We start from the raw sequence: 22673 nt of genomic DNA, 5'->3' as shown, positions 1-22673 counted from the left end.
GGAAAAGGCCAGTGGTGTATACAGTATTAAAACTGTGATTTTCTTAGATTTTCTCCCTTCAAATAAAGTTAACATGGCTTTAGAAATAATCTAATTAGTTTGACAAAATCATAAAAGCAATTACATTTTAAGCAAATCAAATTGAAATAAATTTGGGGAAAGGATGTTGCAAATATTTCTTGAGATAATCAAGAGCGTTCTGATAACATAAGGAAAAGCTCATATATAAAGCCAGAAGATTAGCTTATATTTCTATACATTTCTGTCTTTACAGCAATGCCAATATTTCATGATTGTTTCCCCTTTCTGTAGACAAAGCTTCAACAGAGTTGTCATCTGTATGTGAGTTGTAGCTAAAAGACAGGTGTAGTTTCTAAACAGAAAACCTTTCCTTGGAAGTGCAATGCAGGGCAAGTAAAGTTTTCAGGGAGATGTGGATTTTTGAGCTTCAATGACAGGCTTATGTGTACAATTCAAGTGGACATCACTGGATGCTGTAGATGAAAGTGGATTCCAGGAGTATCATTTCCTACTAGGTTATTGCTCTGTGTTAGGTCAACAGTATGTGTTTGCCAGTTATTTTTTAAGTCTAAGAGGAATGGTTAATAACCTTTCATTTTGACTGTTATATTCAACCACCAATATTAGAAATAACTTTACTTATTTAAAAAATTGGCACCAGTCCCTTACTATATAATCCTCACCATTAGGAATATCTCTGAACCTCAGCTTCCTATCTATAAATTGGGGATAATACTTATTCTTGCAAGATTGTTGGGACAACAAAATGTCACAGGTTATTCCATGCTCTAAATACCAAAAGGAGAATCTCAGCAAGGTGAGTGTCCAAAGGCGTTTCCCAAGGTGTACCCAACTGCCCCCTACTTCCTGATGCCAAGGCCCTATATCATCCTATTGCGAAAGAGAGCACTTTCGAGCTGACTACTAATGTTTTCGCAGTGACGATGTTCATAAAATGAAGCCACATCCAATTTTTCTCAGAAATGTCAAAAGATAAGACGCCAGTCACACAGTGTAAGTTATAAAGTTTATATGAGAACCGATTTAGTGTTATTTTTTAAAACGTGACTTCTGAGATTAACCGGACAGGCTCTAAACAGTGGGACCTATTCTGCCAGTTTTACAGCTACCATCTGTGAGCAAACACAATAGAATGGAAATGGGGTCTCCAGGCCATGACAGCGCCAGGGCAACATGCTGAGACCATAGATAGTCACATAATGGAGTGAGAGTTAAATTACAGCCCCATGGCTCACCATGGGCTGCTGAGGGGCCAGGCAGAGGGATAAGCAAGAGAGTCCAATGAGAATCCAGGCTACAAGCCATTGGCTACAGGCCATAGCCAACAGTCATGATGGATGACAGCTTACATCCAACCATGTAGGAAAAACCTGTCACCAAAGGGCAGTAGGACTAATCAAAGCTAGACGAGCTATACTACAGTACTCTTTAAATTCTCCTTGTTTGTTGTTGACCCCAATTCTTACTAGCTGAGGCCACCTGACAAGCACATGTAGGGGAGCCACCTCTGAGTCCAGGAAACTGGTTCTCAAATCCAGCAGACCAAGCCCCAGAAGCAGTTAGTGTAGATCTGGCTTTTATCCTGGCTGTGGGGCTTGTTCTGAGCTCAAGGATTTATTCTGGTAACAGATTGTGCTGGGTCAGTCTCCATTTGCCCCTCAAGATCCATTCTTTGCCCTTTTCACTCTGCTTTCTGCCCTGGGAGACCGACTCTGTGGATTGCATCACTCCTCAAGCTTCCTTGCTCTCTGGCTTCTGGGTGGGTTCAGCCAATGTGAAGCAGCATCAGGAGATCAGAAAACAGGAGAAGCAAGAGGTCAGAGTATGGATTTTACTTCCCTTCACCCTGTTGCCTCCATGCCAGGCCATGGTTTGGGAGTGGCTATAGTGGCTACACTACTCTACCTGCTGCTATAGTTCCAGCTCCTCTGCTGGGCTCCAATAACACCAGTCCCCCAGTCCCTCCCTGCTTCTCCCGTTCTTGCCAGTCCCTGAGGGCTCCACCCTCCCCCGCATCCCTTAACCCCACCCACCCCATCAACAGTCCCTTTTTCAAATCCATCTCCAGGATCCCTTTGAGTATGCTGCGTACTTCCTGCTGTAACCTCACGGGTTTAGGGACTTAGCCAGCTCTGTCCCCTTGGCAGGGTGAAAGCTTGGTCTGAGCCTGCTGAGTGGCTTCCTCTGATTGCCGAATGGTGCTAACTTCAAGATTCCCCATCACTATGCTCACTGTTTTGGAGGGATGCCCTGCTAGAACTCCCTTCCAATCTCAAGTCTTGTGGACCAGACCACACCTCTACTCAGCCTGTGGTTGGCTGAATCCTGTGGTCTTGTTCCTGGTTTCTGGCCTCTCCCTTCTCACCCCATGATGGTTAGTCACACTAGACTGGGAAGGTGTCCCAAATTTCCACCCATAACATCCATCCTATCCATTCATGCTGATGCAGACAGAATTAGAGTTGAATCTAGTACTGAGGCCTACTCAACTTTCATCAGCCAATAAGTTTCTTTTTATTTCTCAGTAAGATTCCCAGTCCAGAAATGAGATCCTGCTGATGACAATATTCAGCCCAGGAGTAAAAATATCCAGGTTCCAGGTGGTGGCCTGTCCTGGTAACTTCTACAGAGCTCTCCATAACACCTCTGAAACTTTAACCTGAGCCAGCCTGTCAGGCTCATATACTGGAGGAAGGGTGCAGCTCCCCAACCCTGGGGCCTCCATTTAAGCCTTGCTTCCACATAGGAGCTCAGCCTGCCATTCCTTGTTCTCAAAAGACCTTTGCTCTCATCACTTCACACTCAGGGCTGGGATGCCTTCACAACCTGATGGATCTTACCCTGAAGCCCTACATGTGACTGGCTATGGAAGACTCCTCAAACGTTGGCAATCCCCAAAGTCATAACTGGGAGGTTTTCTCTGCCCAGCTGCACCCCCAGGACATCTAGTCTGACTCCACCATGGTCTCTTATGGCATAACCACTCTCCTCTCAGTTCCCTACTATGAATAGAAGGCTAGGAAATAACCAGGGAACCAGCTGGGGAGGAGGCTGTCACACTGCCAGGCTCTCAGTTGATACCAAGTAACAGTCAACAGGGGCTTCAAGAGTAGTTGGTTGCCAAGCTGTGATATACTATCCAGAATCCCCTTGAGAAGGGATTTGGTGGCCCCGCTGCTGGGAGTCCCCTTCATGGATTTCCTGAGCTACAAACATGTCTTGGCTGCAAAGAGCCACGCTGCACAAAGTCACATCTCTTCTTGAACCAACCCACCGGGACAAAGGCCAGGCCATTCTGGCCCAACTCAGGACAATACTGAAAAGACATGCTAACTCCAGAGCTCCCTATGGGTTGGACAAGGCTATCTTTGGGCTTGTATCGCAGTTCAACTTCTCCCTCTGCCCACTCTTCTTCTTTTCCCCCACCTTCCATGGGAGATGATCCCAAGGACACTCCTAAATAAATATCCTACACATTAGACTCCATCTGCTTCCTGGAGAACCCCACCTGTGACAAACTCTGACCCAGCAGTGTTTCAGGGCATTATTCAACATTATTAATAACATGTGAGCACACTTACATGGGTCAGTAGATATTATACTTTTTGCTCCTGTATTCTACTGTATAAACTATTCAACATTGTGCTCAACCCCTTCATGCTAAATATTTTCACATGAGATTATAGACTCACTGGTAACATTCCCAAGCTATTTTATGTCTTCTTTATGAAATAATAACAAGCTTATCAGTACCAGAGTGCTTCAAACTCTTTGGAATCTAGTTTAGTTCTCATTGTTGGTGAAATTGATCAGGTACCATTTTATATCTATTTTCTTTTCTTTTTAATTGGCTGAAAAAGAATAGTCCTTTCCGAATGCCTCCTGCAGACTGAAATATTTCTAGGCTTTATCAGCAGAACTGATGAGGCCCTATGAGTAAACTTCTCACCATAAATGAATTGCAATTAGAAGAACCTAGTGCTGAAGCCCAAGCTGTTTCTGATGTGACATTCCTGGCCTAGAACCATTCTCTTGCCATTAAGAATAGAATCTCCCATCTTAACCTTGGCAGGGACTGCCCAGCCCCCTGACTTGAGGAAAGTAAGACATCCCCATTTTACAAAAAATAATAGCATCCAACACTTAAGCCCTTACTATGGCAGAGGTATTGTGATAAGTGACTTGTGTATATTGATTTCCTTAATCCTCACAACCCTAATGGAAGAACTATTCTTATCGCCATTTTTGAGATGGGAAAACCTGAAAGGTTGAGTAATTTGTAAAAAGTTACCCAGTTAGTTGATCGTAGAGCTAAGGATTTGAACCAGGGTCCCTGTGATTGGAGACCTTCTGTTCTACATTGCCTCTCAAAAGCATCTGAGGTCCAGGGCTCGATACCTATCCCGGTTGACAGAGTTGAAAAGTGATGAAACTGGGGAGAGGTGATTAAAGGCAGAGTGGATCTTTGGCCATCCCATGTGGTGACTTCTCTTCTAGTGTGTGTGGTGATCTTTTTGCGGGTCATGAAATCAATTTAATGGGTCATGAACAACATTCAAAAGAGAGGAGAAAAAGAGGTGGTGGGTAATGACAAAAAGGAAAAGAAAAGAAAGGAAGAGAGAAATGAAAAAAGAAAAGAATGTATCATACTGTACCACATGTAGTCAGAACAGTATTAATCCATGAAACTTAGATTCCGTTATATATGTGCATGCTGTGTTGTTATGAAAAAAATATCTTTCTTACTGTAGGTTGTAGTACAAAAAGATGATTGGATCTCATTCAAACTCAATAGTCATCAGGAAAATAAAATTTAAAGTAGTAAGTAGTAAGTAGTAAGGTACGTTTTCAGAGGCAAAATAAAAAACAACCTGAATGCCTGTCAATAAAGAGTAGATTAACAGAGCCAGGCGTGGTGGCTCATGCCTGTAATCCCAGCACTTTGGGAGGCCGAGGCGGGCGGATCACAAGGTCAGGAGTTCAAGACCAGCCTGGCCAACATGGTAAAAACTTGTCTCTACTAAAAATACAAAAAAATTAGCCAGGCATGGTGGCGTGTGCTTATAGTCCCAGCGACTCAGGAAGCTGAGGCAGGAGAATTGCTTGAACCTGGGAGGTGGAGGTTGCAGTGAGCCAAGATCACACCAGCTTGGGCAACAGAGTGAGGCTTCGTCTCAAAAAAAAAAAAAAAGAAAAAAGAAAAAAAAAGACATTAATAAATTATTATATATTCACACTACAGCTATTAAGAATGGTTTAGGTCTATACATATTCAACTAGGGAAATTTTCCATGATTAAGAAAGAAAAGCATACTCCAGATAAATGCATGTGGTATAATCATATTTTCACACAATACATGATGAAATAAAACCCCCAACACAGAGGTAAACATTTGGGTGGTGGACTGAGTGGAATGGAAGAGGAAAGAGAGAAGTAGAAAGTAAGGAAAAGAATGACAAAGGATTATAGGAAAAATAGGTATGTCCTATATATTATTCAGGGTCTCACGGGAAATGGAGGACATATGCAAACTGTGGAAATTGAGAAGAGTTTAATAAAGTGACTAGTTACAAAGTTGTGGGAAGTGTTTAGGAAAACCAACAGGGGATAATTCCCTGGGTTTATAACAGCAGGGAGCCATTACTACCGCCTGAGGCTGAAGGGGCACATGAAGGTGGTCACCAGAGCCTAGAGTGGCCAGCCATATGCAAAGAGCCTCTAGAAAAGTGCTGTGGACTTTGAAGGAGGAGGCTGTCAATCTGCTGTGACTGGCAGGGAGGAAGAAGATTGCTCTCTCCTTTCACCCTCTACTCTCCTGCTAGTACATCCCACTGGTCAACCCAACTGGAGGCCAGAGGGCTAGGGGACCCACTCATGTGGCCTACAAAGGTCAGCTGCCAAGGACTGGCCTGGGCAGGGTCAGAGCACGGTAAAGGGCTCTGGAGAGCAGTCCTAAAGAGACATAGGGATGCAGTCAATACAGACTACTAGAACATTCAATGAAAAGGTAGAAGAATATAAATCCCATCTACCATGTTTCTATTTGTATGTGAAAGTTAAATATTCACATGGATAAGAATGAAAGGGTTATCAGGGCAAATGACTGATTTGTTTTTGTGATAGTATTTCAGATTTGGGTTAATCCAATCTAGTATCTTCAAAAATAATTATATTTGAAGGACAGTTTTCTTTTTTATTCTTTGCAGCAAGAGACCTGAGTTAAAATTCTGACTCTGCCTTACATTGCTGTCTATCTAACTTCCTCATCTCTAAACTGGGAATAATAAAAGTACCTAAGATTGCTAAGAGGATTAAATAAGCTAAGTGATTTTGAGATCTTAGAACAGTAGTTGGCACACAGTAAATGCTTTAAGTGTTTGCCATTATTTATGGGGACAACAGGACAAGAGCCTGGCCAGGCGTGGTGGCTCACATCTGTAATCCTAGCACTTTGGGAGGCCAAGGCAGGTGGACCACTTGAGGTCGGGGGTTCAAGACCAGCCTGGCCAACATGGTGAAACCTTGTCTCTACCAAAAATACAAAAATTAGCCGGGTGTGGTGGCACGTGCCTGTAATCCCAGCTGTTCGGGAGGCTGAGGCAGGAGAATCGCTTGAACCCGGGAGGTGAAGATTGTGGTGAGCTGAGATCGCACCACTGCACTGCAGCCTGGGTGACAGAGTGAGACTCCATCTCTAGTCCACCCACCATCCAGCCAAAGCAAGTTCTGTGTAAAGGGCACTCTTGATCATGTTGCTGTCTTCCTTGAAGTTAGTCAGTGGTCTCCAGACCTCGCAGGACAATATTCAAATGTTACCCTTGCAGGTATCTTCAGCTTTATCCTTTTCACCTCTTCCCCATGTGCCTTTGCTCTGGCCACACCAATTCCTCCTGGTTCTGTACAAGTACCATGCTGTCCCATGTCCAGAGAATTCTGTTGGAAATGCTTTTTCCAGACCATGTCACTTTCCTACCTTGCTAACTCTTACTACTCATCACTGAAATTTCAAATGTCACCTCCCCTGAAAATACTTCCTGTTCCCCCCAGTCTGTTTAGAAGCAGCTACCTCCTCATCCCATAGAATCTCATGCAGGCTGTATCACGCCACACTCCAAATCATGCGGGTACCAATTCCCGCGTCAGTAGTGGGCCCCTCAAAGGTAGCAATGACAATTTTTGTCTCTGGACCCTAGCCTAGAGCAGAGAACCTGATGAGAGTCGATACTTAATCCTGATTTGTCTGGGGATTACATTCATAAATGAACAAGATAAGTAACTTAACTGACCCAAAGTCATTCAGCTAAGTAGGTGGCAGGGCCCAAATTCAAACCCAGCTCTGTCTGACTCCAAAGGCTACTACTTTCCCCCAACCATCTGGAAGTTCTACGGCTGCCCTTGGAGTAGCTGCATGCCTGAGGGAATTCCCAGGGGCACTAGACCAGCTCCAGCCAGAAAGAGCTGGTCAGCAGAGACCGGGAGAAATAAATGCCTCCTTGCTGGGAGTATCAACCACATGACGTTTGCTTTATCAAGGGACTTTCCCAAGAAAATCAATTTCTGGAGCATGTTAAAATACAAACAAACCACCACCCACCCACCCACTTCTTAAAGACAATTGGTCCAAAGAGATCTTAGAGAATTCAGACAATTCCACAATGTTGAGAGGACCATCTGATCACGTGAACTTTGTTTTCCCTAACCAAGCATTTTTCTATGGAATTTTGATTTTAAATTTGGCTCCACCATGAAATGTGCATCCCCATATTCTATTGTTTCACCCATGGCAAACCTGGGTGCACAGCCACGGATACCCTAGGGATTCTTGCCATAGGCACCATTTGAGATTTGCTCTTGTGGCTTATGATGATGTTACCAGAATCCCTTGATAACAGTGTTTATATCTATTTATAACTGTAACCTATTATCCTATTTTCCATATAATTGGATGCGACTGAGGTTAAAAAGAAATTCAGCTGCATAAGAAAAGTCATGCTTTTACAGAGCAGATATTTGCTCAGCATGGAAAGTAAATTAGCCTTTAACACAAATACCCAGAAACACATATGCACTCTTTCCAAAAGCACTGGTGTTAATATTTTATGATGAAAAATAATTTAAAGATAAAGGATATTAAACATGCAAGGGAAGTAACCATAGATGGTTTTTAAAATAGGTGTTCATTTTACCTCTTTAAGGTATGATGCTGGTTGCAGTTCAGGCACTGGATTCTTTCTCCAGTTCAGGGCAGAGAAAAATGACTTATAATCTATTTGTTTTTCACTGTCTTCAAACCTGAAAATATAATTATAATATATAATTTGACTCAATCTGCTGAATTCAAGACCAAAATGTCAGTTTCAATTTTTATCATGAAAACATAATACCATATATGCTTCAATATCTGAGATTTTTCTTATTTCTTACAATTTCTTATTGCTTCTGACCCTCCAGAATGTAAATTCTTTGAGCAGGGATCTTGCCTATCTAATTCATCAAAATATCCCCAACAACAAGATCAGTGCTGGCACTTAGTAGGTGTTCAATAAATACTTGTTGCAGTTGCCACAGAAGTAAATTTGCTCATTCAGTAACTAAGACTATAGTGATATTTTGTTAAAAATATTTAAAGGTCCTTTTAGTTTAATGGTTGATATTATATGTCAGCAAAATAGAATGTCCTTATATTTCTTAAATTGCATACCTTTTAAATCTTTAAGGCACGCTAGATTCATTTGTCTACCAGTATATTTTTTGAAAAAATAAAAGGCATCTTTGTCATTTATTATGTAGCCATTAAAAGGAGTTATTTAGATCCAAATTTGCTATCATATAAATTTGTTCTTGATACACTGTTGAGCAGAAAGGAGGCTGTAAAACAGTATGTAGAGTTATGATCCCACTTTAGGTTTATACTTCTATTAAAAAACAGAAAAAGTATGGTAGCAATAGACTTTCGTATTAAGAAGAGATATCTCTGGGAAGAGAGATTCTGATTTTTGCTTTTTCTTTAGACTTTTGTGTATCATCTGATGGTTTTAAGTTTATAATGAGAAAAACTTCAGCCCATTTTCATTTTGAAAAAAATTAACAAATGATTATTCTGTACCATAAAAATACAGGTCAAAAATAACGAATCTCTTTGACTACTATTTCCTAATTATGGACATTGGCTAAAATTCTTCCTTAACCATAATAGAGTTTTGGCCATGAAGATACAGTAATTTCGACACAATTGCTACAATGACCAAAACATAAAATACTTCTTAGTGTAATGCCTTAATGCCACCCATCCTAAATTTGATCATGTTCTGCCAGTTTTTAAGGCTGATTATCATGTAACACCAGTTTTTGAAGGAAAATACAAAGTACAAAGTGGTCACTAGACATTGTTCCAGGCACCCTATTCCAGGCTCCTGCCCTTAAAATATACTCCTAATCAGTCCAAAGATTTTTCTCTTTTCTTCTCAAAGTACTAAAAAATTAATAGCTTATATTTATAAAGTAATAAAAATTAGCAGCAATAAATTAAATGTTACAAGCTGAAGTCACATAGCCTCATCAATCTAAACAAAATGGAATAAACAAAGTGACCAGAAGAGGGGAAAGGGGAATTCTGTAATTCTTTTGTGTACATTTTCTTTGGCCAAGGATTCTAAGCTGCAATTCCAATATACTGCCCCCTACCCACTGTTTACCCTTTAAATTGTGGCTCACTAGTCAGTTCAACTCCTTTAAAGGACATACTCTGTTTATGGAAATATTTATAGCCAAAATGTAGGACCATCATTTCTTTTATTTGTGTATGTTTTGGGGGAAGAATGAAAACTCAGTTAAAGATGTCTCATAATAAACTTCTTTTTTTTAGCACAGAGCCTTGAAAGAAAGCATTTCCTAACATTCTGAGTAGGAGCTAAGGTCAAAGAATGAGATCATGTAGGACCTTTGGCTTTTATGCTGAGGAAAACTAAGAACCACTGGAGCATATTATACAGAAAGGTTATGAGACCTTCAATGTTCTGAATGTCTGTGTCCCCTCAAAATTCATATAATGAGACCGCATCAATGTGATGATATGAGGAGTTGGGGCTTCAGGAAAGGTGATTAGATAGTGAGGGCTCTGCCCTCATGATGAGATTAGTGCCCTTATATTAATTAAAGAGACCCCAGAGAGCACTCTTGCCCCTTCTGCCATGTAATCCTTTAAGGATTCAGAGGGAAGGCATCGTCTATGAACCAGGAAGTGGGCCCTCACCAGCCCCAAATCTGTTGTCATCTTGGTCTTGGGCATCCCAGCCATGAGAACTCTGAGCAATGAATTTCTGTTGTTTATAAGCCACCTAGTTTATGGTATTGTTGTAGCAATCCGAACAGACTAAGAAGGGACTTATGATATTTTTAAAAGATCACTCTGACTGATATATTCAGAGTTGAACACAGAGGGCAAGGCAGAAGTGGCAAGGACAGTTAGAAGTCCCTTGCAGGGATCCAGATGAGAGAAAATGGCAGTTTAGATGAGGGCAGTGGCACATGGAAGGCAGTGAGGAGTGGGCAATTCTGAATATACTTTGAATGTGGGATTCCTAAAAGACTATATATATATATATATATATATATATATATATTTTTTTTTTTTTTAAGAGAGAGAGGGAAAAACAGAGAGTATTCAGGATACTCCAATGCTTCTGCTTGAATAACTGGAGCAATGGAACTGCCCTAACTGAGATGAGAAAGACTGCACGGGCTGCAGGTTGGAAAGATCATGAGCTCAGTTTTGTTTATGCCGCATTTGGATGGAAAGTGAGAAAGTGGGGCTATGAGTCTGAAGCTCAAGGAAGTAGTCCATTTGAAGATACAAATGTGGGAGTCGTTAGCCATATAGAAGGTATTTAAAGTCATAAAATTGGGAGACTTGAGGAGATCATCAATAACATAAGTTCTTCTGTCTGTTCTTAAAGTACAGAATTTGTCAGTAAATTCCCATTACATCAATTATAAGAGGCACTTACTCAATCTTAGGGGTTTCAGAAGTATAGTATCCTAGTAATCTGGGAACCAGTCAAAGACTACCAAATAAATCTAGGATCACATCAGACTTCACTCCTCATATACAATTCACTAAGCAGTCCTGTGGGTTCTACCACTGTAGCATATAACAAGTCTATCTATTTCTCTGCATCTCTTTTACCACTCCCTAATTCCAAGCCACTATTGTCTCTCATCTGGATTACAGCAATAACTTCCTGTCTTGGTCTTGCTACTTCTACTCTTACCTTGCTGCAGACCATCCTCCACCACAGTGCTCTTTCTAAAACACAGATCAATCACTTTCTTGCTTGCAATCCTCCAGTGGCTTCCCAATCCACTTAGAACACAAGCTAAACTCCTTATCAGGGTTTATAAGACCCAACTTAATCTGGCTGCTGATGGCCTCTCTGATTACATCTCCTCACTTGAAAACTCTCTCTGTTTACAATGTTTCAGGTAAACTAGCCTTCTTCTAGTTCCCTGATCATGCCAAGATTGCTGGCAGAAATGCAAGGCATTTGCACTTCTGGTCCCTTTGTCTGGAAAGTCCCATTTCAAATGTTGCTTCCTTAGAAAGTCCTTCTGAAGTTCCTCTTATCTGAGCCCCTATGCCTGAATTTGCATTTGCCCTAGATGATGGCACTGGAACTTACTGGAAAATTTCTGGAAGTCACCACAGGAAGTCCTATTATTAGACTTTGTTACCACTAACTCTGATACTTACCTGTTACCTCATAACACCCAGTCTTCCTTCCTGCCCAGTTCATATGTCAGACTCAAAACATTGAACCATTTATCCATTTGGGGGACATTTGAGAATAATATTTAGGAATCAAATGATATTCAGGAAGGTCCACTGAATAAAAGTATACATAGCTCAGAAATAATGTCTAAATTTTTTTGAGAAAAAATGCATGAACGAGTTCATCTTTCCAAAATCCCAGAGCCAGGCCTAAAGGAAGACTTGTGGTAATGTGGTAAAATACTCCAAGCTTTTCTTTTCAGTTCTGTCTTAGAGGATCTCAGTGTGTGTGGGAATCCCCCCAAGAGGCACAAGGGAGAAGAGAACAAAGGATATTTCAATCAAAAGGAATAAAACTAGCTCATGTTTCTTGGAAGAATTCTTTGCTCTTGGGAAGTAGATAGAGTTGCAGTAAATCACGATGAATCAATCACAAATATTTCTCTCCCTTTTCCCCCAAATCCTACCAAAATGACCAAAAAATAATAAAAATAGGTTATAACCCACAATGACAAAGAGAATTGGAAAAAAGACAATGGTAGGGAAGAGACGTCAAACTCTTTTCAAGATGAAAAGTAAACAGAGGATTGGTAAATAACTTGGCAGAGCTGAGGAAGAGAAGCTGAACCCTAAATGTCCCTGTCAGTGGGGAGAGTGCACTCAGAGTCCAGTTGATTTGGCCCACAAAATTCCTGGGAGAATGAGTAACTGCTGACTCCAGGTGCCAATAAAGGGAGGGATACGGTGTGGCACTGAAAACACCGATTGTTTGAAAGCCTGAAGAAAGCGGGGGCCGGGTGCAGTGGCTCAGGCCTGTAATCCCAGCACTTTGGGAGGCCAAGGCGGGCGGATCACGAGGTCAGGAGACCAAGACCATCCTGGCTAACACGGAGGAAACCCCATCTCTACTAAAAATACAAAAAATTAGCCGGGTGTGGCGGCGGGCACCTGTAGTCCCAGCTGCTTGGGAGGCTGAGGCAGGAGAATGGCGTGAACCCGGGAGGCGGAGCTTGCAGTGAGCCGAGATCGTGCCACTGCACTCCAGCCTGGGCGACAGAGCGAGATTCCATCTCAAAAGAAAAAAAAAAAGCCTGAGGAAAGCAAGAGCAACTGAACCGCCAAGTATCTTCTTCCATACTATGCTCCTCCCTGTAAAGAGCAGAGGCTTGTTCGCCAGAGAAATTCAAGGAGAGAAGCTCCAGTTTGGGGAGAGGAGGCAAAATGGAGTGCAGAAGACGAGGGGCGGTCAGGCGCCTTCCTTCCCCTTTTCTATTCCTAGAATACCAGTGGCCATGCTTAAACTCTCCCTTTCCCCCATCACACCCTCCCTGCTATCGTTGCAGGAGAAGGTAGGATTCTTCTCTCCATATTCTGAATGGTTAAAGAGAAATCTCCAGATTCCAGCTTCTGGGGATTCTCTAATAAAAGGAAGCCTCAGGAGTTGACTGGGCAGTGAAATCCATTAATCAACAAACCCCTTCCCCCGACCAAAGCATCCAACATTAAAGACAGAAGCCAAAACGGCAACAGAAAAAAAAAAAAAAAAAAAAAAAAAAAAAAAAGGAACCAATGGCAATTCAGGGAACGAAGGGAAAGATGTGAGATATGAGGATGTATTACATTCCTGAAAAAAGAACAGAAGACTACAAGAAAGGAATATCTGGATGAAAAACGTGCTCTTGGAATGAAAAATATTAATATGATAGTAAAAGACACAGTAGAAGGGCTGGAATACAAACTTAAGCAAATCCCTTAGTAAATGCATCCTAATGAAAAAGAAAATCTGGGAGAGAAAATATCCAAATTCGAGAGATCTAAAATCTTTCTATTTATTATTTATTTATTTATTTATTTTTCATACAGAGTCTTGCTCTGTTGCCAAGGCTGGAGTGCAGTGGCACGATTATAGCTTATTGCAGCCTCGATCTCCCAGGCTTAAGTGATCCTCTAGCTTCAGTCTACCGGGTAACTGCAACTACAGGCATGCACCACCATGCCTGGCTAATTTTTTTTATTTTTATTTTTGTAGAGACAGGGTCTCACTATGTTGCCAGGCTGGCCGAGAACTCCTGAGCTCAAGTCTCCTCCTGCCTCGGCCTCACAAAGTGCTGGGATTACAGGTGTGAGCCACCACACTTGGCCTTAAAATCTTAGCAATAGGAGTTCTCATAATATAGAAGAAATTATTAAATAATTAATAGAAAATTTCTCAGAACCAAAGGACAGTGACTCCAAACTGGAAGAGCCTATAGGGTGTTAAGCACAATGAATCCATATATAGTTACACACACACACACACTCTCTCTCCCTCTCTCTCTCTCATCATGAACTTTCAGAATACCAGGAATAAAAAGAAGATCCTAAGAGCATTCCAAAAGAATAAATAGCAATGGAAATCAATATTAAGCTAAATTTTCAGTCACTATAACAGGAAGTTAGCAGACAGTATCTGCAAATGATCAATTATGGTATCATGTGCAGTGCACTCAATATGTACATGCTGTTTTAAATAGCAGAAGCAGCTAGAAGTGCTAAAAGTGGCTCCTTCTTGTGAATGGGTCTGGGTGGTGGAGAAGAATGTGGCCAGAGACTGCTGTTGTTGAAATAAGCTTTTTAGAATGATTTGATAATTTTTGACTATCAACATATGTCAGTTTGATACAAATAAAATTTTAAGGAGTGTAAAAGCAGATGAGAGACTCTGAGACATGATTTTCCAGGGAGTAAACATATAAAAGTCAGATGTGGAAAGAAAGAAGTGCTACTAGTCGGGAGTATATTCAGGAGGAATGAGTCTCTCAGTTTTCCTCCCTGCTCCAAAATTCTGCCCGTAGCCTCCTGGGCCACTGACGTAAGGTGATTTTTCATGCCATCATTTACTATATAACATGCACTCTAATATACACCATGCTTGCTAGATGAGGTTGTAAGGAGAGAATCAGGACATAAGGAAGATCTCCAGTCCTAACAATAGTATAGGTCAGAGGAGGAGGAGGAGGCAGGGGAAGCAGTTCAGAGAAAGGTCTGAATATTACAGGAGTGAGAACAAATCAGTCAGTCAGTGACTACAGTTACCCCTGAAGGTTATCTCCCCAAGTCTGCCATCGAGGAGGGAGGCCTCCCTCTGTCTCATGGCTAGAAGCATCATTTACCAAATCCTAGCCATCCTTTCAAAATAATCTGGAAAAGCTTATGAATCGTACAGAAGATAAATCTCCTTATTTCATCGCCATGCTGTGCTTTCCATAAAAAACGTGGTCCCAATTCTCCACCTGAGTCCTCTGCTTCACTCCTCTCCAAACGACATTGGCTCTTGTTAAAACTCTGATCCATGGTCAAAGGACAAAGATTTGCCACTCTGGAGGAAATTCTTTTCAAAAGGCTTTGAAGGCAATTCCAAAGAAGAACTTTCTATGGCCACATTGTTGGAATCAGTGTGCAGCCTTCCAGGGTGACTGCCCTAAAGGGCAGCACTAATTCTGGCTTTGAAGTGTTTCTACGCTTGTTAAAAAGTCAGCCTTCTTACTTTCAAGTCCTAGCTCACAGTGTGAAAGTGTTTTCCTAAAACCTCCATAAATTCTTCTTTCCCTTTGATACTCACGAATCCACCATTTTCTCCACTACACAAACTCGGAGACATGTTTGTGGAAAAAGGGGGAGGGAAGGCAATTCCTCTGGTTCCTTTCTAGATAATACGACCCCTCGAACATGCTTCCTGATGTCTTGCTAGGTGGGAGTTCTTAGAACTGAGTCTGATGTGACGTTTGACTGATGTTCATACTCTCCCTCCCCAAAACGATAAATGGCTTGAAAACCACAGAAGCCATCCATCTCCTTGCTATGGGGAATAATCCTGAGCTGCTCTATTTCCACCCCTGGTAGAGGTAAAAGGCTCAGTGGCAGCTGTATTTTGCTGAAGAGGAGCCTTCTTCTCCTCTATTGCAAAGGTCACCCCATCATTTAGGGGAATGGTCTGGAAGGGAGAGAAGATGGTGAAGATCCATTTTTGACTCAGTTGTATTTGGTTTCAGTGCATTACCCAACAAACCCAGGGGTGCATCCTGAAACACCTGGTAAAAGTCATCAAGGCCAGACATTTGAGAAGAGGTGGAGCTCTGGGCCCCTGCGTCAAGTTGCCAACAAGTAACTCTGGTTATCTCTAAATAGTCATGCCTCTAAATTCCAATTCTGACTACAGCACAGATCTCTGTGAGGTGGGTCACAGCTGCCAGGTAAGGACTGTACATAGTCGATACTCTGTTTGTCCACATGGTTTGGGATTTAAAAGAAAAATCTTTTCAACTAGAAATTCCCTTACATTTGAAAAGGTAGAAAGCATCTGGGTGGGTGGATGTGTCTGACAAAGAGACAGAGAGAGTGAGAGGAGAGAGCATACTAAGTAGGAAAAAGGGAGAGACATAGAGAAGGGGCTTCTCTCTGAAAACTTCATCAGTACACCAAACACTCTGCCACAATAGCTACCACATGGCTCAGCCCTTGCCCTTCACCCTCACTGCCAGGTATTGTTGGGTGAAATCACAGGAGCCCTAACCCTGCCTCTGGGAGCGGGGCAGGGGGTAGGGCTGGGTAGACTATAATGACATGATTTTAAAGCCCTGTTAACTTTTTCCATTTTAACTGATATTTCTGGATGAGGCACCAGCTCTCTTGGGAGGCCAGTTCTAAGGCATTCCATGGAACCCAAAGCCAACTATAAAAGTCTAGCTCAGGACAGAGCTGCTGGGGAAAGAGTTGCACTTGAATCTCTAGTTATTCCAAGTCTAGATTCAGAAGGCCACAATTAGGGGAGAAGGCTGCCTCTTTCCTTCCCAGTCCCACAAAGAATACAGAATGGAATGACTTCAGAATTCCCTCTACCTCTTACGGTCTAAGAATCACAATTTCTTGCTTATTATTACAGAGGAACATTAATATCCAAATGAAGGCTCAGAGGGGTTGAGTAAATGCCCAAGAATCGCATGGCAAGGAAGCAGTAGAGTTGACCCGCAGAGGCAGGAGCAGCTCTGGTGGATACCAAGTCCATGTTTTTCTCCCCCGTGTCCAGTGCATTAGCACAGGACAAGTTTTTGAGGCTGCAAAAATAAACGATATCTAGTCCCTACCCCCAGAAGCTCAGATAGAGGCAAAGGCTTAGAGTATCTTAGGGAGTTGTAGTTCTGCTTCCATTAGAGGCTCATCTTGGCCTGGAGCACAGTCTTCAGTGAAAGACTCTCCTTATACCTCAGAGTTTACACTTATGAAATGAGGAATAATGCCTATTGTCAATTAAAATGTACCTTTTAATATGCTCAAAAATTTGTAAAATATTCTAAGGCCCTTAGCACTACATCAATACAAAGTGTCACTCCTATTATTAATGGATAATCGCTACCACTATAAGAACATTTGAGTCTGATGCTCTGTACATTAATGAAATGAATTTGCTTGGTATGTAAGGTGACCTTATACCAGCTCCCACAGCACAAACTGACAGGGGCTGACATAACCAGATACAAAAAGATTTTGAAGTCTTGATTCCAGTTTGAGTTATGCTAACATAATAGGAAAAGGCCAAGCTGAATTACAAGAAAAATGGGAATGGGGTAGAAGGAAAATCCTGGTACCAAAATAATAGGGTTAGGAGAAATACATGGGTAACAATTACTGGGTGAAAGAAAACATCCAACCCTTTAGCCATATTGTTTTTCATCTCCTGATGTGAATTCACACAGCAGGGTTACACGGCTGCTCAACAGTTGCCTAGCTTCATCCCAAGGCAGGTAAAACTACTACTGGGCAAGAGCGTGCATTGAACAAAGTCAACAAGCTCCATGCCTGCCTCCCATGGGAGACTGCAGACGTCAGAGGGGGCTCTGGCTTAGCGTGCCATAAGGAGGGCTGTGCAGAAAGAGACTCTGGTCAGGGCTCTGTAAAACCCTGTGGAGTCTGTGGGGAACAATAAGAATGCAGAATATAAATGTAAGCTGCAGGCTGATGGGCCCATTAGGAATTAGGGCAGTCTTTGAAAGGAATCTGCAGAGATGATGCAAAACACCAAGCATGTGACCCAAATCATGGCAGGGCATATTGGAGGGAGAGGGGAATGGGAATGAGACATTTTCTAATCTGATTAGTCTGAAGTTTCCCCTGAGTGTGGAGAAGGGTCACTGCACAATTAGAGGCAAAGTTAGACTGAACATGGTCTGCTTAGCAGCTGAGCGGGATGACCTCCTCAAAGCTAAGCTGGGCTTGGAGACAGATGTGTTCAGAGACTTAGACGACTTCGAAGCAAGTTCTGAAACAATCTTTTTGCATTTAATGTCAAATTGTAAAGGCAAAGACAAAACAGTCTGCTGAGAGAATGAGAGGATGATGACTTGGTGGCCTCAGCACTGGATAAGAAACATGTAGGTCCTCCAGAGGCCAGGCTCCCACATTACTGGACTTTCCAGGACAACTCATCCTCAAGGCCATCAAAAGATAATCTAATAAACATCCACAGCTTCCTGACTAGAAGACAGCTTAATGTGTGAAAGGCATTCAGATCCAATTGTTGCAAAACATGGCTTCCTCTACATAGAAAGACACAGGTTTCTTCCAGTTCATTTCTAAGTCCGAGTGTGTGGTCTACGGTCCCTGACTTTAATTTCTCTCCTAGTCCTCAATCAATTATTTGCATGAGGTACTGTGCTGGGTACTTTATGTATGTTATCTCAATTAATCCTCCTAACCACTAGGAAATAGGTAATGTTATCTCATTTGAGAGATAAGGAATCTGAGGTTCAGGCAGGTCAAAACCCATGCACAAGATCACACAGCTAATAAGTGGACTCAAAGAATTTAAGAGATAGGAGTGGAGGAGGGGGGTAAAATTGTCAGGATGTGACAACCCATTGGTTATTTATAGGTGGTAAATCAAACAGAAGCAGTGTCTGCATCTGAATGAATCAAAGTTCAAATCACAACTCTTCATTACAAGGTAAGGGATAAAGAGACACATAAATAGTGCTGTGAGAATTCTTAGGAGGAGAAAATCACTCTGAGGATCAGCCAAACAAATGCAACAGAGCTTCATGGACATGGTGCCACTTGAAATGGGTCTTGAAGGAAGAGCAAGCTTTCAGCAAGTGAAAAACATTGGGAGCTACTGCCTACTGAAGAAATAGCAAGAGAAAAGGCCAGAGGAAAAAAAAAAAAAAAAAGGGGGGGAGCCAGGGAAGGCAGGAGGTATATGTATAAAATGCTAAACGGCCCATGTGGCTACACTACTGGGAACAGGAAGGGGAGTTTTGGGGGTGGGGGATGATAACTGTGAAGAACTCTGAGTCCAAGGCCTGCCTACTTCATCTCAGTTCCTTTACAGCAGGATCCCTCACATGGCTGCTAGCAAATAAAAGCAAATAGGGTTAAACAAAAACAAAACCAAAACAAAACAAATAGAGTTGATAATCTAGAAAATTATTCCAGGTCGATTCAATGCACACACACATCCAGCTAGATTTGCCCTCTTCTGGGTTTTCCTCCTGACACCTTGGACCCTAGTTCTCTGACATAGAATTTGGCTTTACCTGTTCCTTTGGTTTCTCCTTTTGTCTCAAACAAGGACTCCCCACTTCAGACCCTATTTGAGAACAATGCTCCAACTGTCAACCCTAAGCCCCACTATGGAGAAGGAGCTTAATTCAAAGTTAAAGAGATGGTCCTTCCTTAGAGAGCGAAGAGACACCACAGAAGGTTTGTGAGTAAAAGTGCAATATGACGTCATGTATTTTTGCTCTTAGAAGGTACTTAGCTGCTATATGTAAAGATGGATTTAAACATTTAGAGACTCGTGGATGAAAGACCAATGTGGTGGCACTGCAGTATTTAAGAAGCAATATGGGTAAGAACAAGAATGATGATAGTGGAAATGGAGAGGAGAGAGTAGACGCAGGCAGTAAGGAAGAGGTAGAACTATCAAGACATTCTAATCTACTGGCTATTTGTAGACAGTAACTCAAAATAATTAGAAGCAGAGGATGTGCCTTTGAAAAGTTCAGGATTCAATTCACAGCTCTTCTTCTTCCACACTATGTGACTTTGGGCAAAATACCTTGTCTCTCTAAACCTCAGCATCCTTATGTATGAGATACAAAGGATAACAGTTCTGACCTCACCAAGCTGTACTCAAAAAGTAAATGAGATAATGTATCCAAAACAATGATCACAATGCCTAGAACACAGCCAAAAATGTCAGAATTATCAAGATATGTAAGTCAGAGGAGGAGCTAGAGTGAGTGATGCTATAGGACGCATAAGAGGTGGCTGGAGTCTAGGTGGCTGAGAGGGACATGCCAGGAAATCAAAAGTCAGGTTCAACAGTAGAATTGATGTGTTTTAGAAAGCAGTTCACCATGCTCTCCTTTTACAGCATCATAATCTCTATGTTTTACATCTGGTGCTCTATCAGGACAGAGCCCCATGCTAATAACCCTAGGTTCTCTTACTGCATGTCTGTAGCTATCAGGAACTGCTGCTTTGAAAAACCTGCCCTGAATTTTACATCTAATGTCCTCCTAACCAATAAAGTTGTGTATTTCATTTTGCTCCAGGAATCTGTGGATATGTAAGTGTGTATTCATGTTAAAAAGATAAAATAATAATTTGTAATAGGCTCTCTAACATTCAAAATCAAGACAAACTTTTCCTTCAGTAACACTTAAATGGAGGTAGGTCACCAATAATATAATCAAAACAGTTAAGGGTAAATCAAGGATAATTAAAGGGAGATGTAAAACCAGGAATGGTCCCCCAGATAAAACTATGCAGGCCAATCCCTATCAAGAGTGGAACTCTAACTTACCTTGACAATAAGGATTCTAGAAGATCATCACTCAGAGGTAATCTGGAGGATTTGCACAGCCTTTTAATGTCTTTGGTGGGTAATACATTTTTTCTGCATTAAAACAGAGTAAATGAGCTTTTGTATACCTTGTATACCTTTAGTAACAATTACATATTATAGGAAAGAAAATACATTTGTGATGTTTCCTGAGAATGTACACATGGAAGTATGAAAATTGGCACTGGAATTCACAATAAGGAAGAACAGTCATATTTCATTTCATCAACTTTTTCTATTTCAGAGGCCACCAGACTCCATCCTTACAAAGGCTTTTCCTTCAAGATGCAGATTCTTGGTTGGTGACAGTACAGCCTATTAAGGCCGCAGCCACAAGTGTTGCTCTAAGTAATTGATCTGCATTCTTGACCACTAGTCAAAAATGGTTCTGATATTTGAAAACATCTCTTAATTTGACAGGCATCTAGAGCCTCCAACACAAGTATGATATGACTTGAGGGTGTTTTTCTGTTCTTTTCCTTGGACCCAAACCTTATAACCTGGAAGCCCCAGCTGGGGCCTCAATATTTACTTCAATTTTTTCAGATGCTAGCAGTTTTCTCTAGAGCAGCCCAACAGTCATTTTCTCCAGTCTTCTGGGGGCAAAGAAATGCTTGTCCAATGTTCTCATTCAGCCAACACTTTTCCAGGCATCAGGCAAAATTAGAACCAACAGGAAAGAAAGTTGGCTCTTTTCTTTGCAATGAGAATGTTTATATCTAGAATGAAAGCTTGTTGGATCTGGAAGAACCTCAGGCTATCTGGTCAAGCAGCCCCATTGTTCCCAAGAAGTGTTCCTTGAATGAAGGAGGGCCATACTTCTCACTCTGGGGAAGGGGCACCACCAGGGTGGAAGGCAGGGCCAGGGCCATGCAAAACTCAGGTCACACATCTTCTAGGAAGCTTGGGGAAGCTTAAAGAGTCAAGGAAAAATACCACCTTTATAAAAACTCAAAGAGGATGCATTATGGATTAATAAAAAAAATGTTTATTTCTAAGACAAACTATGGGACCTACACAGATATTCAGGGTATGCAGTTAGCCACTTGGGTGCAGACTTCAAGTCTGGGGATAAGGAAAGAGGTCATAAGGAAGAGAGATGGCAGTGGTGTGCAGCATAAGGATTAGAAGCTAGAGTGAGAACTAAGATTTTTCTAATTCTAGATGAAATCAGTAAATTTATATTTCTCCCCCACTGTATCAGGTCTGTAAGATGAATAAAAAAAAATAAGATGTTTGCATCCAGTTGTATATAACAATGACTTAATGAAGCTCAACACGCAGACAATCAACATATAAGAAATAGCTTATGCTGAACTTCATTATTTTCAAGAAGAAATGATTTCAAAGAAATTCTATAGATCGTTTGCTTGAAAATTCCATTTTCTGTTTATTATAAAAGTTACATGTATAAATCTCCATCAGTAATAAAATAATGTAAAAAGATCACATCTCAGAATTAACCCTTCTAACATTTTGATTTACTATGCTTCAGTTGAAAGCTTCTAGAAACAAATGAAAAGAACATGCAAGGGAGAGGCCTATTCTTTCAAAGGTACAGGGCCTCTCCTATTCCATCAACAAGACCAGCCTGGCCAACATGGTGAAACCCTGTCTCTACTAAAAATACAAAAAAAAAAAAAATTAGCTGGGCATGGCAGTATGAGCCTGTAGTCCCAACTACTCAGGAGGCTGAGGCAGGAGAATCTCTTAAACCTGGGAGGTGGAGGTTGTAGTGAGCCGAGGTCATGCCACTGCACTCTAGCCTGGGCGACAGAACCAGATGCCATGTCACACATACACACACACACACACAAAGCTCACCATCACTGGGAAATATCTGTACCCAAATACTTCTCCGAAAATGATTTAAGGTGTCTGTGCTAAATAGTAGAGTATGAGTATGATGACACATGTCAATTTTCTTTTTGCACTTTTTGATAACATAGAAATTCCTTCATTATTCAGGTTCACAGAAATGT

General features: G+C 41.5%; 1 protein-coding gene across 1 annotated transcript in view; it reads right to left on the bottom strand.

Moving 5' to 3' along the window:
* The window catches only part of EFHC2 (EF-hand domain containing 2), a 336667-nt gene that overhangs the window by 6896 nt on the left and 307098 nt on the right, over positions 1-22673 (bottom strand). Inside the window, exons 19-20 of the mRNA XM_030934607.1 lie at positions 20653-20745; positions 8230-8335 (exon numbers count right to left, since the gene is read on the bottom strand). Coding sequence (XP_030790467.1) covers positions 8230-8335; positions 20653-20745 — 199 coding nt within the window. The remainder of the gene's footprint in view (positions 1-8229; positions 8336-20652; positions 20746-22673) is intronic.

This window comes from Rhinopithecus roxellana, chromosome 7, assembly GCF_007565055.1.
Source record: "Rhinopithecus roxellana isolate Shanxi Qingling chromosome 7, ASM756505v1, whole genome shotgun sequence".
In the NCBI taxonomy this organism is placed as follows: Eukaryota; Metazoa; Chordata; class Mammalia; order Primates; family Cercopithecidae; genus Rhinopithecus; species Rhinopithecus roxellana.
Note: the sequence above shows the minus strand (reverse complement) of the source record. Positions and strands in the feature narration are given on the sequence as shown.